Source organism: Neopelma chrysocephalum, unplaced genomic scaffold, assembly GCF_003984885.1.
Source record: "Neopelma chrysocephalum unplaced genomic scaffold, ASM398488v2 Primary Assembly neopelma1_96887, whole genome shotgun sequence".
NCBI lineage: Eukaryota > Metazoa > Chordata > Aves > Passeriformes > Pipridae > Neopelma > Neopelma chrysocephalum.
Window position 1 is genome coordinate 782,577 of NW_020925530.1, and position 16,961 is coordinate 799,537.

Sequence of the window (16,961 nt, forward strand, 5' to 3'; positions counted from 1 at the left end):
TGGAATCGACTGCCTCAGGGGTGGAAACACAGTCCCAGCATTTGCCAGGGACTGATCCAGACTGCACTGGAAAAGGGCGAGGCTCCAGAACATCTACAGTACATTGATGACATCATTGTATGGGGGAACACAGCGGGGGAAGTCTTCGAGAAAGGAGAGAAGATAATCCAGATCCTCCTAAGAGCTGGTTTTGCCATTAAACGAAGTAAAGTCAAGGGACCTGCTCAGGAAATTCAGTTCCTAGGAGTGAAGTGGCAAGATGGACGCCGCCTAATTCCAACGGAGGTGATTAACAAAATAACAGCCATGTCCCCACCAACCAGCAAGAAGGAAACACAGGCTTTCCTAGGCGCTGTGGGCTTTTGGAGGATGCATATCCCCGAGTACAGTCAAATTGTAAGCCCTCTCTACCTTGTGACACGGAAGAAAAATGATTTCCAGTGGGGCCCTGAACAACAACAGGCGTTTGAACAGATTAAACAGGAGATTGCCCATGCGGTAGCCCTTGGGCCAGTAAGGACAGGACAGGACATGAAGAACGTGCTCTACACTGCAGCCGGGAAGAATGGCCCTTCCTGGAGCCTCTGGCAGAAAGTGCCTGGGGAGACCCGAGGACAACCGCTGGGATTCTGGAGTCGGGGATACAAAGGATCTGAAGCCAGCTATACACCAACTGAGAAAGAGATCCTGGCTGCTTATGAAGGACTTTGAGCTGCCTCAGAAGTGATCGGCACCGAAGCGCAGCTCCTCCTGGCACCCCGACTACCAGTGCTGGGCTGGATGTTCAAGGGGAGAGTTCCTGCTACACATCACGCAACCGATGCCACACGGAGTAAGTGGATTGCTCTGATCACACAACGAACCCAGATAGGGAATCCTAATCGCCCCGGGATTCTGGAAATTATCACCAATTGGCCCGAAGGTGAGAGTTTCGGACTATCCTCTGAAGAAGAGGAGCAGGTGACATGGGCTGAGGAGGCCCCACCATATGACAAGCTACCAGCAGATGAAAGGCGATATGCGCTCTTCACGGATGGCTCCTGCCGCATTGTAGGGACAAACCGAAAATGGAAGGCAGCTGTGTGGAGTCCCACACGGCGAGTTGCAGAAGCGACCGAAGGACAAGGTGGGTCAAGTCAGTTTGCAGAGCTTAGAGCCATTCAGTTGGCTTTGGATATAGCTGAACGAGAGAAGTGGCCAAGACTCTATCTCTACACTGACTCATGGATGGTGGCCAATGCTCTGTGGGGATGGCTAGAGCGATGGAGAAAAGTCAACTGACAGCACCAAGGGAAACTCATCTGGGCGGCGGAGATGTGGCAGGACATCGCTGGCCGGGTAGAGAAGCTGAGTGTGAAGGTCGGTCACCTAGATGCTCATGTACGCAAGAAACGGGCTAATGAGGAGCATCGTAACAACGAGCAGGCCGACCGAGCTGCCAGGATTAAAGTCTCTCAGGTAGATCTGGATTGGCAGCACAAAGGAGAATTATTTCTGGCTCGATGGGCCCATGACACCTCCGGTCACCAGGGGAGAGATGCAACATACAGATGGGCTCGTGACCGAGGGGTGGACTTAACCAAGGACATTGTCTCACAGGTCATCCATGACTGTGAGACATGTGCTGCCATCAAGCAGGCCAAGCGGGTGAAGCCTCTATGGTATGGTGGACGGTGGTCAAAGTACAGGTATGGGGAAGCCTGGCAAGTTGACTACATCACGCTCCCCAAAACCCGCCAAGGCAAGTGCCACGTACTGACCATAGTAGAAGGAAGTACTGGATGGCTGGAGACATACCCCGTGCCTCATGCCACTGCCCGGAATACCATCCTGGGCCTTGAAAAACAAATCCTGTGACAACACAGCACCCCGGAGAGAATTGAGTCTGATAATGGGACCCATTTCAAGAATGGCCTCGTAGACACCTGGGCCAGAGAGCACGGCATTGAGTGGGTGTATCATATCCCCTACCATGCACCAGCCACCGGAAAAGTTGAGTGGTGCAACGGGCTGCTGAAAACCACCCTGAAGGCACTGTGTGGGGAGGCTCTCAAACACTGGGAGCTGCATTTAGCAAAGGCCACCTGGTTGGTCAACACGCGAGGCTCCATCAGTCGAGCTGGCCCTGCCCAATCAGAACCTTTGCATACTGTAGATGGAGATAAAGTCCCCGTGGTGCATATGAGAGGTATGTTAGGGAAGACTGTTTGGATTAGTCCCACCTCAAGCAAAGGCAAACCCATCCGAGGGATTGTTTTTGCTCAAGGACCTGGTTTCACCTGTTGGGTAATGCAAAAAGATGGGGAGACACGTTGTGTACCACAAGGGGACCTAATTTTGAGTGAGAATGGTCTGTAATGTTCCATTGTATATATATATATGTGTGTGTATAGTTTTGGGGAGACATAGTTTTTAGGGGGGTTAATTTGGGTATGACATGGATGGCATAGAATAAGGGGTGGATAATGTCCTGGTTAGAACGGCTGGGACCAATTCATCCCTGGATGGGTGTAACCCAAAACTGTGTATTCTATAGCCTCCATGCCATTTCCCAAAAACTGCTGTCAGTAGAGGCCTGCAAGGTGGGAAGATGTTCCTGTCCTCATACCCTTTTATGGAATTCCCCGCTCTGATACCCTTTTATGGAATTCCTCCCTCTGAGGGAGGGACTGAGCATCCGCATGCCCTTTTATGGAATTCCCCGCTCTGAGGGAGGGACTGAGCACTCCCGTCTGAACTGGAGAATATATAAACTGGGAGTTTCGGAACCTTTGCACCACTCGTGGGACCCAGAGGAAGACTGCAGACCACCGCTCTCAACCAGACTGAGACCACCACCCTCGACTGGACTGCAATCACCACTCTGACCAGACTGCAACAACTCTCCCACCAGCAGGTTTTTTTTCCCCTCTCCCTTTACTTTGGACTCGGGGGGGGGCAAGGAACACCACTTTTGTTCATACTCCAGGGTGCTGGGTTATACATTTGGGTTTTGCGGGTTAAAACCACTTGTCTGTCTGTATAATTGTACTTATTGTATTATTTTAATAAATTGTTATTCTGACTTATAATCTCTCTTTTGAGTTGAGTTCATTTCTCCTGCTGGTTAACTTTTAAACCAGCACAGTACCAGATAAAGGTTTTAACAAACTTTTATTTTGACATTCCCCATTTAATAAGTTCTACTCTTTACAAAGCAGTTTATGTGATTGCATTAATGAGAGGAAAGAAAGAAATGCTAGGAAAAATGTGATATGGAGAATCTGTGCTCATAAACTTCTTGTAAGCTCCAGCAAACAGGAAGGCTTTGCCCATCTTCTTTTTTCCTTTTTTTTTTTTTAATTCCCTGCCATTCGGCTTGCAAAAACACCCCCAAAAACCAATCAAACAAAAAACCCACATTGAATATCTCAGAAAACCGGCTCTGGTGGTTTGAGACTAAACACAAATTCCTTCCACTGCCACTACCACCAAGCCTCTTCAACCTGTGTTTGCCAAACACGATCCCTCACTCTTTATGTTTAAGAGCCACTTGACCTCAAATATAGGTTTTAACTCCTGGGGATTCCAAGGAATATAGATTCTATGGGCAGATGGCTTTGGTAGGCAGGGTTGGAGACTGTTTAGCCACTGACCATTGAAATGTATTTGTGAATGGTTGCTTCCTTCATCTGACCATCTTTAGCAAGCAGTGCAGATGATGAAAATAAAATAAATAGCTATGAAATGGGTTTAAAATAAATTCTGCTATTTATCCAAACGGAGGTGAGGGTTAGGGGTAAGGTATGAGGCTGAGCAGGGAGTTTATAATGGCTACAAAACCAGTACAGATGCAGACCACTGTGGTCACTGCAGTGCTCACGGTTGTTTCCCTGTTTCGGGGGACGATGCTAGGGAGAAGTCCCATGTGAGCCTCCAACGCTGCTTCCAGCAGCCTTGTAAGGACCTGAGCATTAAAGCATCCCATGTGCTCTCAGATTCAAGAGGCAGCAGGCAGGCAGGGAGCTGCTGCCCTGCTTAGGACTGACCCGGCACTGTTCTGGGTAAAAGCAGATGATGCCAGGCCAATCTCCTTCTTAGTTGCATCCTTGATGATGGCATTCTGGTTCTGCCTTCTCTGCTTGGGACAGCCATGATGCAACCTGTGTGGAAAACCAAAATGTCTGAGGCTGTCAAAGTGTTTTTTTCCATTCAACTGCTGGGTTTTTTTGGGACTTATCATCTCAGCTACTGGTTACGGTCAGCACATGGGGGCTTGCTTGCCCCTTCTGAGCCACTGTAGTCTTTTGAGCAAGACATTTGTAGGCAGTTCCTCCAAATGATGCTGTAGGCCAGGTGTATCAAGAGGTCCTTAGGTCTTCAGAAAAAATGTCTCCTGATATTTCTTGCCTGCCTGACTTCCCGTTGCTCAGCTGCAATTAACCAGATCTTTCCTGGTTCAGTGTGGAAAGCAACACAGAAAACACAGAAACCTGGGAGAGATTTTCCTGGGAACCTAAGTAATGTTATCTAACTGTTCATGAAAACTTTCAGCTAAAACATCCCTGTTGCTGAAAGATATTTAGAGGTGTGAGGTTGTATTAGATGTCAAGAAATTGGATCCCCTTTTGTGGTAGGGAGACCCACAGAGCCCACCTGCCAAGGGCCAGGCTGTTTGGTGGGACAGATGTGTTGACCAAACAGGACCATGAAGAAAAGGGTGAACTAATGACTTTCTTTCCAGGCGACAACAGAGACTTCCTGGTGGGAACAAGTCTCAGCAGCATGCAGATCATCAGCAAGGTGGCACCAAACACAATAGGGACCACCAGAAACTCTACCAAGGAGGCCAGGCCCCTCACTCCTCAGGCAGGACAGACCACCACGGCTACAGTCAGAACCGGAGATGGCACCACAACCAGAAGCACTCACCCAGTGACAAAGAAGCACAGAGAAACGCCAAAGAGACTGAGAATTTCAAAATCGAGGACATCTCCATCTGTTCGGTGCACATTCCCTCGGAGATGCACCAAGGCCCAGAGACTGTGAAGAAGCAGTCTCAGCAGTACATTCAAGAGTCAGAGATCAAGCAGAAAGTCAGTATTCATGAGTGCATTGGGGAAAGACCTAAGATCAATTTACTTCAGTCTTCCAAAGACAGACTGAAAGAAAAGGTATTATTTCTTAGGAAAACGTTGAGTTTCCTTTTTTCCAAGAGTCTGGCTGTTGGCCATTCTCCATGCAAAGTGTGGGGTGGGCTCAAGGGACCTTTCCATCAATGCACCCAACTTATCTTAATCTCCCAGTGTCAACACTTCTCTTGACGTGTCTTCATGCTTCTTCAGGAGGCCTTTTATTGACATAATTAAGGCTCTTAGCTTGACTTCTTGGTTGCTACCAGCTTGAGTTCTTCAAGGACTGGGAACTCTCCCCCTGCATACCCTTGAGGAAAGCTGGTTCATACGTGGGTTACAATGTGGGCGCTCCTTCCAACTAACTCCCTCCCAGTCTGCAGAGCTCATTGACTTTGCAAAGAGGTCTAAAAAAGGCAATTAGTCTCTCCACAATTACAGAGCTAAATCCGAAGCTTTGACTTTTGAGTGTTGAATACTTGGAGTCAGATACTTGAAAGTTAATATCCATTTATCTCAGCAATGAATTGAAATGATCTTATCTTTCCCACTTCCTTCCAATAACCTAACAATATCAAAACTATTGTATGCAAGTGGCAGAAGAGAAATACTTTTTTGAAACAATATTCAGCCTCAGATTTCTGAGGAGTTTGGAGATGATATCTCCATTTACCCCCCGTGAAACTCAGATTCTCTCTCTTGACTAGAAAATGCATCCATGGGGGTATCTCCGATGAGATTTCCAATATAAGTAGGAAAAATAGCCTGAACATATACAATTACATGGGAGTACATGTTGGAAATTGTATCGGGACGAAGTTGGGATGTTATTATTTTTTGGTCTGTGTTTGGCCCTAGCCACCTGCAGAAGTTTACATTTTTCTCCTGCCAAGTGCTCTGATAAAGCAGTGAACTTGGCCTTGGAGGGAGAACTTCTGTGTAAACTGTTTTAATTGGTCTGTTGTGATTGGTCAATTGCTCGTCAAGGGCAGTTGGAGGACGAAGTGATGAGGAGGGTGAGGAAGGCTCGCCCCCAGACTCAATTTAGAAGGACCCCCAAGACACACTGTGCATGCGTGAGGGGATTTCCAAAATTCTCACGCATGCGCAGAAGAGGTGCACTTACATAACCAAGAGGGCGGGATTGAGTACCCCTGATGGGGTGGTACTGGCCACACCTCCCCGGGCAGGTGTGTTTAACGAATTGTATAAAAGCAGACACGTTTTCCATGCTTGGGCCGGTTCTACACGAAGGACCAAGTTGCTTCTATCGGGGATGCCGTTGAAGTGGGAGCCTGCCAATCCTTTGGAAGACGCAGCTGCTGCCGAGGGTCTTATAAGCAATTACAATGGGTAAAACTATCTTATAAGTGACACCTGGGTGAGTAGGGTGTTGTGCCTTCCTCTTTAGGTTCTTTTTTGCTCACTTTTCCCCCTTCCTAATCCCTTTCACTTGAGTGCCTGTTTTTTTCACTATTTGCCACTTTTTGTAATGAATAGTTACTTTGATACATAGCACCAGTGTCGAGTTTTTCCACGTCCTCGTATATCCTCGAACCTCCTCCCTAATACAGAAATGTATACCTTTGAATGCATGTGCATTTGCTATTTATGTGTGTGGGGAAGAAGAGATTTTGTTAGTTGTTTTTATGTTCTTTAAAGCAATGGGAGTATAGTAGAGACTTTCAGAGTATTCATTTTAATGCTCTTCCTGTGAATTTAGAGTGTTATAAGAAACACATCACATAAGCACCCACTCTTGGGTAGATGTTTGTCGACACAACTGACCTCCTGATGGGAGTTTTGGACAACTCCAACTGCTATTTGGCATTGGGGTTGTCTGAAAAATTGTTACAATTTTGTATTATATAGCATGTTTTAAGATTGAACTAGAGGACGAGAAGGGAGCAGGATGCATGCCTTACACTGGGGGAAAAGGGCAAATGCATAATTAAATGTTGAAAAGAAACAATAAATTCTATGGTAATGATGTGAAGGGAAAAGTGTAACAGCCAAGAGATGGGAGAGTTAAGAGTTTTTCAAATGCTGGGATCATGTGACTCTTTAATCTCAATTTAAATCATTAAATATATATTAAAAAGTAGACATTTTTGTAGGATTGTTATCTGAGCATTTTGCAAACATCAGTGCACTTTCAAAATTGAGGCAAAAAAAGGTCCATTATCACCATGTCACAGACACCCCCAGAAACTGGTCCAAGATGTCAAAGGCAGTCAGGGGTGGTTGGACTTTGGCATCCTAGCTCAGGACCCTTGAGGAAATCTTCTCCCTGAGGGGGAAGACTTTGGGATTGAGTGCTGTGGGAAATGGAGAAAGAGAGAATTTCTGAGACAGGATTCATTCACTTTGGTTTTCAATGCTGAGATTATACCATTGTGTTGCTAAAAGATGCTTTGGTTTTTCTATGTCTGTTTATATGTTTCTCCAATCCCCTTCTCCCTTTGCTGTTTGTGGAAGGACAAGGGCTGATATGTCTGTTCTTTCCTTGTGTAACATGCCTTGTCTTTCCCTTTTCATGGATCAGGACAAAGTCATCGTGGAAACCACCAATCCTGAAAATAATAAAATGGACAAATTAATTGAAATTCTCAACAGCATGAGGAACGACAGCGGTGACGTTGACTCCAAGCTCACCACATTCATGGAGGAGGCCTAGAACTCCACCAACTCTGAGGAGATGCTGGGGGAGATAGTCAAGACCATATACCAGAAAGCAGTGATGGACTGCAGCTTTGCTTCCATGGCAGCCAAGCTCTGTGACAAAATGGCCCACTTCATGGTGGAAGGAACCAAATTCCGGAGTCTGCTCCTCAACATGTTGCAGGTAATGAGATAAAATTAGTTGATTAGATACCTGCAGCTTCACCCTGCATTTGTCTTACCATGCAGTCTTACCATGCATTTGGACAGGAGCTGAGCTGCTATCAAATTTCTTTTGAACCCAGTTGATGAGAGGAGAACAGAAGTGTACCCACAATTTTATCTGTGCACATCTTCAATGGTTACCATAGATAACGTGGCACTTAGGGCATTGTCAAGTTGCTCTTCATTCCCATTTCCTGAGCTGTACATGTAATTATGGTATCTCACACCGGGGCCTATCCATGAAATGAGTGTGTTGCTTGTGGCAGCATCCCCATGGCATGAAGAGAAGTGAACTTGGAGGGTCTTACACTGGAGGGTCCATCTCAGTACCAGAGACACCAAGTTGTCATGTTCCCTGAGTAGGCTGCTGGTTGCATTGCCTGGCTGAAGGGCTTGGTCATGGTTTCTGATTGCAACGCAGACTGAAATAATTTGTGCATTTGCTAATTATTCTGGGTGACTTGTTTATTGGCATATGCAGCACTGGTTGATTGTTTGCTCCAAAACTATCAGTGACAATAAAGCTGTGGGGTAGAAAAAAGCAGTGGCTCTGATAACTGGTCCATGAGCTTAATGGTTGGACTTGATGATCTTGGAGGTCTTTTCCAGCCTAGGTGATTCTATGATAATGGTGGATGATGGGGAAACAGTACTGTCCTCAACTGCCCATGATCTACTGGGGGGAGCATGTTTTACTGTAGTGCCATCTGTTACGACCCACCCCAGAAAAGGGGGGGGTAACCCAGGTTCTTATTAACAATTCCCTTGGGGTGGATTAGAGTGAAACGACACTGAATAATCGGTGTTTGAAAACATATATATGTAGGGTTTATTTTAGAACAATTTTGTTTCAAAGGTAAACAGGTATGTTAGCATTTTGGGTGTTATCATCTATATCATCTGTAGCAATATGGCATAAAGATAACCTTTGGGGGAAAATGCAAAAGGGAGAGAGACGGGATAAGGGTAAAGGGGAGTAAGGAAAAAGAAAAGATGAGAGTGGAAAAATGTATATAGTCACCGCCCACTGGATCCAGCGATGGAACTTGGTAATCCTAAAAGTGATGGTCTCGATTCGCTGGCGGTGGGGGAGAAGAAAAACCCAAACCCCCAAAGAAGTTACCAGTTCATATATACTTCCAGAACACTTTTTGCACCTCCCCTGGGGCAGGGAGTTTTCCACGGAATAGTGTCATGGGCCATGCCACGAACCCCCAACATTTTTCCCGCCTTTCATGATTGGCATGCCACGAACCCCCAACATTTTTCCCACCTTTCAAGATTGGCAGAGGAGGGGATGGGCATGCCACAAACCCCCAACGTCTCGGACAGCCCAGTGCAGAGTCCATGTGGAGGGCATGGTAAACTCGGCTCTTCTCACCTTTTCAGGGCTTGACACCTTCAGCAGCACTGGAGGGAGAGATGGACCCAGCTGCCCATCAGAGGTATAATGCAAAAGTCCTGCAAAAGCCTGCAAAAGTCTCCTGGCAATCCTAGAATGCATAAATCATTAACCATTTCAGTCTCTGACACCATCATCAAAGGGGAGCTTTCTGAGGAGGGTGTCACATGGACCTCTTTCTGCCTCTCTGGAGACAGGATATGTAGAGTTGAAACCATGAATTTCTATCCTTAATTTAATATGTGTCTCCAATTTGGCCATTCCCTCACACACACATGCCATCTGTGGGGCATATAAAGTTCTCATTTAATTTCTCCGTGATATCCCTTGGATGCTGTGCCCTGTTGCCTGTACCTTGAGTTGGCTTTTGGGCAACACAGCAAACAGGGAAATAAGAAGCAAAATAAAATAATGAAAATCAATATTTAGCATAACCTAAGATAATTTTGCAAAGTCATTGGTCCCGTTTTGCTTCTCTCATCACTCTGGGTGCGTATCAAACTCAACATCTCTCCCTGTGCCTGCTCCTTCTCCACTCTCCCCTGCAAAGGCCTTGGGCAGCACACACATCTGCCCATCGCCTGTACCAGGAGGTGATTTTTTTCCCAATTGATTTATTTCCAAAGCAATTGTAAAGCAGGATGAGACAAATAGAGGTCAGCATCAGTCTCAGATTTAATAGCAAGGGGCTGGAGGGAGCTCTAAACCCTCCATGCATCCCACTCTTCCCATGCCAGGTCACTCTTGTGTCTTCTCCCATTTGGCTGAGCAATGCTAAGAAGTCCAAAATAAAGTCCAGAAGCGATGGCCAGGAAGCAGCAGGGTGTTATCCAAAAATTGAGGACAATGGGTTAGGGAGGACTTTTCCAACTTACTTTCTTCTCTTGCCCCAGCATTTCCACCCCCAACCACCAGACCCAGTGGACTGATTTATACTGCAGCATCATGTGCAATAATAAATGGCTTCATATTCAGGTCTTCATAGCATGAGTGTAGGATAAATAATACATCTCGTATCTCCAGACAGTCTCAAAGTGCTTCTCGGGAACATGTAGCCAGTCACGGTGTGATAAGAGCATGATGTCCTGTCCTGGTTCCAACCAAGACAGGATTAATTTTTGCAGTAGGCAGGAGGGGCATGGCTAGGACCCTAAGGTTATTCTATACCACCTCATGACACACGCAGGGAGCGAAGGGGGATAGATCCCTTCTGGTCAGACTGGTGGCGAAGTGAGCAGTCGGGTTAGTGCTGGGTTGGACGTGGTGAGCGCTTGTGTGAACTGTTCGCTTATCTTTGTAGACAGGGCAAAATTGAGTGAGCAATTTGCCCTGCATTTTGAGGGCCTTGCCTTGGCATAATTGGGTGTGAACAGTAAAAAAGCTGCGTAACTAATATGGCTGTGGGCTCTGAAGTTAGAACGAAGAAGGCTTTTTGCCAAGGTCAAGGAGGAGTTTTTGGCAGGTGAACAAGTTTTCTCATCTCTTATGGACACCTGCTATGGTCCAATTAACACCGGACAACAAAGTATGTTTTCCTTATGTATCCAATGCTGTGTGAAGAAGAATCACACGTCTGGGTGTATTAACAGTATATAAAGTGTGTCTTTCCTCTAATAAAGCGGACATTTTGCTGATCAAATTGGTCTGTGAGCAGTCTGTCTGAGCCTCTCCGCTGATATATCTTGTACGCTCTGTTATTAATATTGGTGTTGTTACTGTTTGTTGTCTTATTTCATTGCTGTTTCCAGTAAATTGTTCTTATCTCAACCTGTGATCTTTACCTTTTGTGCCTTCAATTCTCCTCTCCATCCTGATGCAGGGGGAGGGAGAGGAGGAGGGGGGAGTGAGTGAGCAGTGCTGGTTTGAAGTGTTTCAGTGGGAACACTAAATTGGGGAGTACCATTCCTAAACCACGACAGCCTTATTTGGCATCCAATATGGGGCTTGAAGGGTTGAGATAACACCAGATCTGCCCAGAGTGGGTTGGAAACAAATTTGACCTAAGCATTTGTTGTATTAGGTACAGAACCACTGGTCACAATGTTGCTTGGTCTGTTCACATGGTCGTGGTACCTAACCCTGTATATATTCCCATATATGCAATATGTGCCCATCACAATGCTCTTTTTCAGAGCAGGGAGATGAATCAGGATTGCTTTGTTGCTGTCCTGTGTGATAGCAACTTACGACATGATAACATCAAGGGCAATGAGGGTCATTGGATGTGTCTTCACTGTTGCTTTCCTGCCCTTGCCTCTGGTACTACCTCTGGGAATTCATTAATAATCATACCCAGTCTGTAGGGAGAACAGAGGAGGGTGATTTTCCCCAGGTTTTCACCCCCTTTTCCTCCTTCAGGCCTGTTACAACAGCTTTTGAGAATTTTGAATTCCCTTTGGATGTTAAGGAAAGCATGTTCTAGTTGCTAAGTCTGCCAGGTCTCCTCAGTATGATCTACACCATGTTTAGAGTCTAAAAAACGATTTCTAGGGAGGTCATTCAGAGATCTGCCCTGAGGGTGGGCAGTCATGAGTGGCATGGAATGCGGGAGGACATGAGCCAGTTTTTAGAGGACTTTTCTGCTCAGATGGCTTGGAAGTTCACCCCTGAACAACTACAGGATCCCATTAAAGTGGTAGAATATTTGAAAGGAAAATGCTGTGGCAGTTCCAGAAAGGTGCAAAGTTATTGCAATGTGTTGGTAGTAGTCACTCCTATAGAGAAGAAATCCAAGACAAAATTACTTCACTTAGTGAGGGATGAAGAGGAAAGATTTCAACCGCAATACAGATGAGTACACAGTGCTGTGGCTGCTCTGATGCTGGGATATCGTGGCCCACGATTGGAAATTTGAGGGTAGTTAAGCCAAGCAGCTTCAATCCCTGTCGCAGGATGTGGGCATTGACAAGGGAATTGGGAAGAGGACAGAAACTCTCAACCTCTGGAGGCGGAGACCCACAAGAGTATAAGGCTTTAGTTGACACAGAGACACAATGATGTCATCAAGATATGTGGGGGCAGAATCCATCTCTATTTCTGGGTGACAGGGGGATCCCAACAGCTGACTGTACCGGAAGCTGAAGTGAGCCTGACTGGGAACAAATGGCAAAACCACCCCATTGTGTCTGGCCCAGAGGCCCCATGAATCCTTGGCATAGATTACCTCAGAAGACAGTATTTCAAGGACCCAAAAGGGCATCATTGGGCTTTTGGAATAGCTGCTGTGGAGACAGAGGAAATTAGACAGCTGAATACCTTGCCTGGTCTCTCAGAGGACCCTTTTGCTGTGGGTCTGCTGTGCACCATTGGCAGTACCACACTAACTGAGACTCTGTGATCCCCATTCATAAGAGATGGATGAACTGGAGAGCCAGGGAGTGGTCAACAAGACTTGCTCACTCTTTAATAGTCCCATATGGCCAGTGTGTATGTCCAGCGGAGAGTGGAGATTGACAGTAGGCTATCGTGGCCTGAACCAAGTCACACCATCACTGAGTGCTGCTGTGCCGGACATACTGGAACTTCATTACAAACTGGACTCCAAGGCAGCAAAGTGGTGCCACCATCAGCATTGCTAATGTGTTTTTCTCCATTCCTTTGTCAGCAGAGCGCAGGTCACAGTTTGTTTTCACCTGGAGGGGCTTCCAGTGCACCTGGAACCGACTGCCCCAGGGGTGGAAACAAAGCCCCACTACTTGCCATGGACTGATCCAGACTGTAGTGGAAAAGGGTGAGGCTCCAGAACACTTGCAATATGTTGATGACATCACTGTGTGGGGCAACACAGCAGAGGAAGGTTTTGAGAAAGGGGAGAAGATAATCCAGGTTGTCCTGAAGATCAGTTTTGCCATAAAGCAAAGTAAGGTCAAGGGACTTGTCCAGGAAATTAATTTTTTAGGAGTAAAATGGCAAGATTCCAATGGATGTGGTCAACGAAATAGCAGCTATGTCCCCACTTAGCAGCAAGAAGGAAACACAGGCTTTCCTAGACACTGTGGGTTTTTGGAGGATGCGTATTCCAGATTACAGTCAGATGGTAAACCCTCTCTATCAAGTGACCTGGAAGAAGAACAATTTTAAGTGGGGTCCTGAACAACAACAAGCTTTTGAACAAATTAAACAGGAGATTGTTCATTCAGTAGCCCTTGGGACAGTCAGGAAAGGATAGGATGTACAAAAATTACTTTACACCACAGTCGGGAAAAATGGTCCTTCCTGGAGTCTCTGGCAAAAAGTACTGTGGTGGTTTGGGCTAGGCCTTCCTTGGTGACCAGTTTGTAACCAAGGAAGGGTCCAGATTTACCCAGTATTCCCTACGATTTTTACGTAAGCCAGACTATAAGAAGAGAGGAGGAGAGGCCTTCGCTCTCTTTCCTTCCGGCGGCTTGGAGGTGCAGGTTCCCTGCTGTTGAGTCTGCCGTGTTGGGGAGCGAGGCCTGGCTAGGCCTTGCCGACCTTGGGAGACAGAGGTTGCCGGCGATCATTCCGGAGCGACTCTCGGTTGTCCCAGGAGAGTAGTGAGATATCTTCTTTGCTAACTCTTTTGTTCTTTAGTTACTAGATCTCGGGCTACTGATTGGGATATATATACATATATATTTTATTTTAGTTTTGTTCCTTTTCCCCTTCCCCTTTCCCTTGTGAAATTGTATATAAGTGTAAATATATTTATATATATCAGTTTGGTTGTCCTCTCTCTCGTTTTCGGGTTTTTCTTAGTTTTTTCTCCCTCTTCTCCCTGAGGTTTTTTTTTTTTTTTGTTGGGGGGGGGGACTTCTGGTGGTAAGGTTTGGAGACTTGGCAGGGAGCCAGCTTCAAACCATATCAAGTACCCAAGAAGACTCGAGGACGACTCCTGGGGTTCTGGAGTCAGGGATACAAAGGATCTGAGGCCTGTTACACCCCAACTGAAAAAGAGATCTTGGCAGCTTATGAAGGGGTTCGAACTGCTTCAGAAGTGACTGGCACTAAAGCACAGCTCCTCCTGGCACCCCAACTGCCAGTCCTGGGCTGGGTATTCAAAGGGAAAGTCCCTTCCACACACCATGCCGCTGATGCCACATGGAGTAAGTGGGTCATGCTGATCACACAGTGAGCTTGAATAGGGAACCTCAATCGCCCAGGGATCTTGGAAGTCATCACGAGTGGCCCGAAGGCAAAAATTTCGGACTATCATCATCATCAGAGGAGGAAAAGTTGACATGTGCTGAGGAGGCCCCACCACATAATCAGCTACCAGAAAATGAAAAGCAATATGCTTTCTTCACTGACGGTTCCTGCTGTATCGTAGGGCTATGTAGCGACCATGCGGTCGCTGACCTTTATATAATAAAGAAATCATGTACGCTCTCTGAGAGATGGTAATCAAAGAGGTTTATTTGAATCTCGAGCCCCCTTTTATATCCCTGAACCATGTGATCTCCTTATCCAATAGGGTTGTAAATCTCGGCGCATGCTTGTCTGGGCATCTCTGCCCTGGTACGTCCCCTCGTACTTCAGACACTCCCCTACAGGGCTACATCGAAAATGGAAAGCTGCCATATGGAGTCCTACGTGGCTAGTCACAGAAGCTATTGAGGGACAAGGTGAATCAAATCAGGTTGCAGAGTTGAAAGCCATCCAGTTGGCTTTAGATATCACTAAACAAGAGAAATGGCCAGTGCTTTACCTCTACACTGACTAGGGGATGGTAGCAAATGCTCTATGGATATGGCTAGACCGATGGAAAAAGGCCAATTGGCAGTGCAGAGGTAAACTCATCTGGACTGCTGAATTGTGGCAAGACATCACTGCCCGGGTAGAGAAGTTGGCTGTAAAAGTACCTCCTGTAGATGCACATGTACCCAAGAGTCAGAGTACTGAAGAACATTGCAACAACGGACAGGTAGATGAAGCTGTCAAGGTTCAAGTATCTCAGGTGGATCTGGACTGGCAACATAAGGGTGAATTATTTCTGGCTCAGTGGGCCCATGATGCTGAAGGCCATCAGGGAAGAGGAGATGCAACATACAGATCGGCTCATGATCAAGGGGTGGACTTAACCATGGACACTATCTCCCAGGTTATCCATGAATATAAAACATGCACTGCAATCAAGCAGGCCAAATGGGTAAAGCCTCTGTGGTGTGGTGGACGATCATCAAAATATAAATATGGAGAGGCCTGGCAGACTGATTACATCACACTCCTGCAAACCCGCCAAGGCAAACGCTACGTGCTTACGATGGTAGAAGCAACCACGGGATGGTTGGAGACGTACCCTGTGTCTCACACCACTGTGCGGAACACCATCTTGGACCTTGAAAAGCAAGTCCTGTGGTGACATGGCACCTGTGCTGGTTTTAACACCAGGAGGGAATTAAACTCCAAATAAACCACTCCCCTTCTTCTGCCCCATCTGGTAAGGGAGGAACAAAAGAAGAGACTATAGGTTGAAATAACAATTTACTAAAAGCACAAAGCAATGGAATAAGACACATGCAATAACAACAGCAATATTAATAACAAAATATACAAAAAGAGAAGGTGCTTTACACACAAAAAGTTATTCATCACTGGCAACAAAAACAAGATGGCATACGCTTCCCATAGATCACGCCCGTGTAGTCTCACCAGACAAAGGCAATGTGGTGAACGTTCCCGAGTGCTGCCCACGTGTCCACCAGGAACAAAGGCAAGATGACGTCCTTTCCTGCATGCCACTCATGTGATCACTGGGAAGCAAAGCCAAGATGTCCAGGAGCATCTGCAGCTAATGTTCCCCCCCCTCCCCCCAGCCTGAAAGCAAAGAAAACCAAGGGCAAACAAAGCCCCAGAAGCTAGATCATCTGAGTAGGGGTCATGCAGCCTCTCTGTTGAGCTCAGTTCCCTGCAGTTACTTACTCTGCCGCTTCTAACTCTTTACCGTGCTGTGGGGGGGAAAATATTTATGCTGAGGTGCCTACTCCGTGCAGCCCTGGCCCCACTGACTCAGCCACTCCTTGGAGCTGTCTGCTTCAGCACCACACCTGGGAGCAGTGCTGCTGTTGCTTTCAGCACTAAAGGTCTGTAGTCACACACCGGAGAAAATGAGAGGGGGAACCAGCAGGTGGCAGAGGGACCGAGTCCGCAGGGTTTGATGGCACCAGTCCTTCTGCTGGAGAAAACCAGGCAAGATGATGCACTTCCGCTTCTGGTGCCCTGACTTTTCCTGCCAAAACCATGCCCCCAGAGATGACATAGGTGGTATAGAATAAACAACTTGGTCACACCCACACAACACTAAACTCCACCCCCCTTTTTTATAACCAGGGCACACCCCAGAAAGAATTCAGTTGGACAACAGGACTCATTTCAGAAATAGCCTCATAGACACCTGGGTCAGAGAGCAGGACATTGAGTGGGTATATCATATTCCCTATCATGCACCAGCATCTGGGAAAATTGAATGGTACAATGGACTGTTAAAAACCACATTAAAAGCAATAGGTGGTGGGACCTTCAAACATTGGCATCTACATTTAGCGGTCCACCTGGTTAGTTAACACTTGAGGCTCTACCAATCTAGCTGTCCCTGCCCCAAT

General features: G+C 46.5%; 1 protein-coding gene across 1 annotated transcript in view; it reads left to right on the top strand.

The window, feature by feature from the left end:
- Nucleotides 1-16,961, top strand: part of LOC113960783 (CBP80/20-dependent translation initiation factor-like) — a 196,488-nt gene that overhangs the window by 99,298 nt on the left and 80,229 nt on the right. The window contains 2 exon segments of the mRNA XM_027670535.1: nucleotides 4,724-5,173; nucleotides 7,629-7,956. Of these exon segments, the coding sequence (XP_027526336.1) occupies nucleotides 4,724-5,173; nucleotides 7,629-7,956 (778 nt within the window).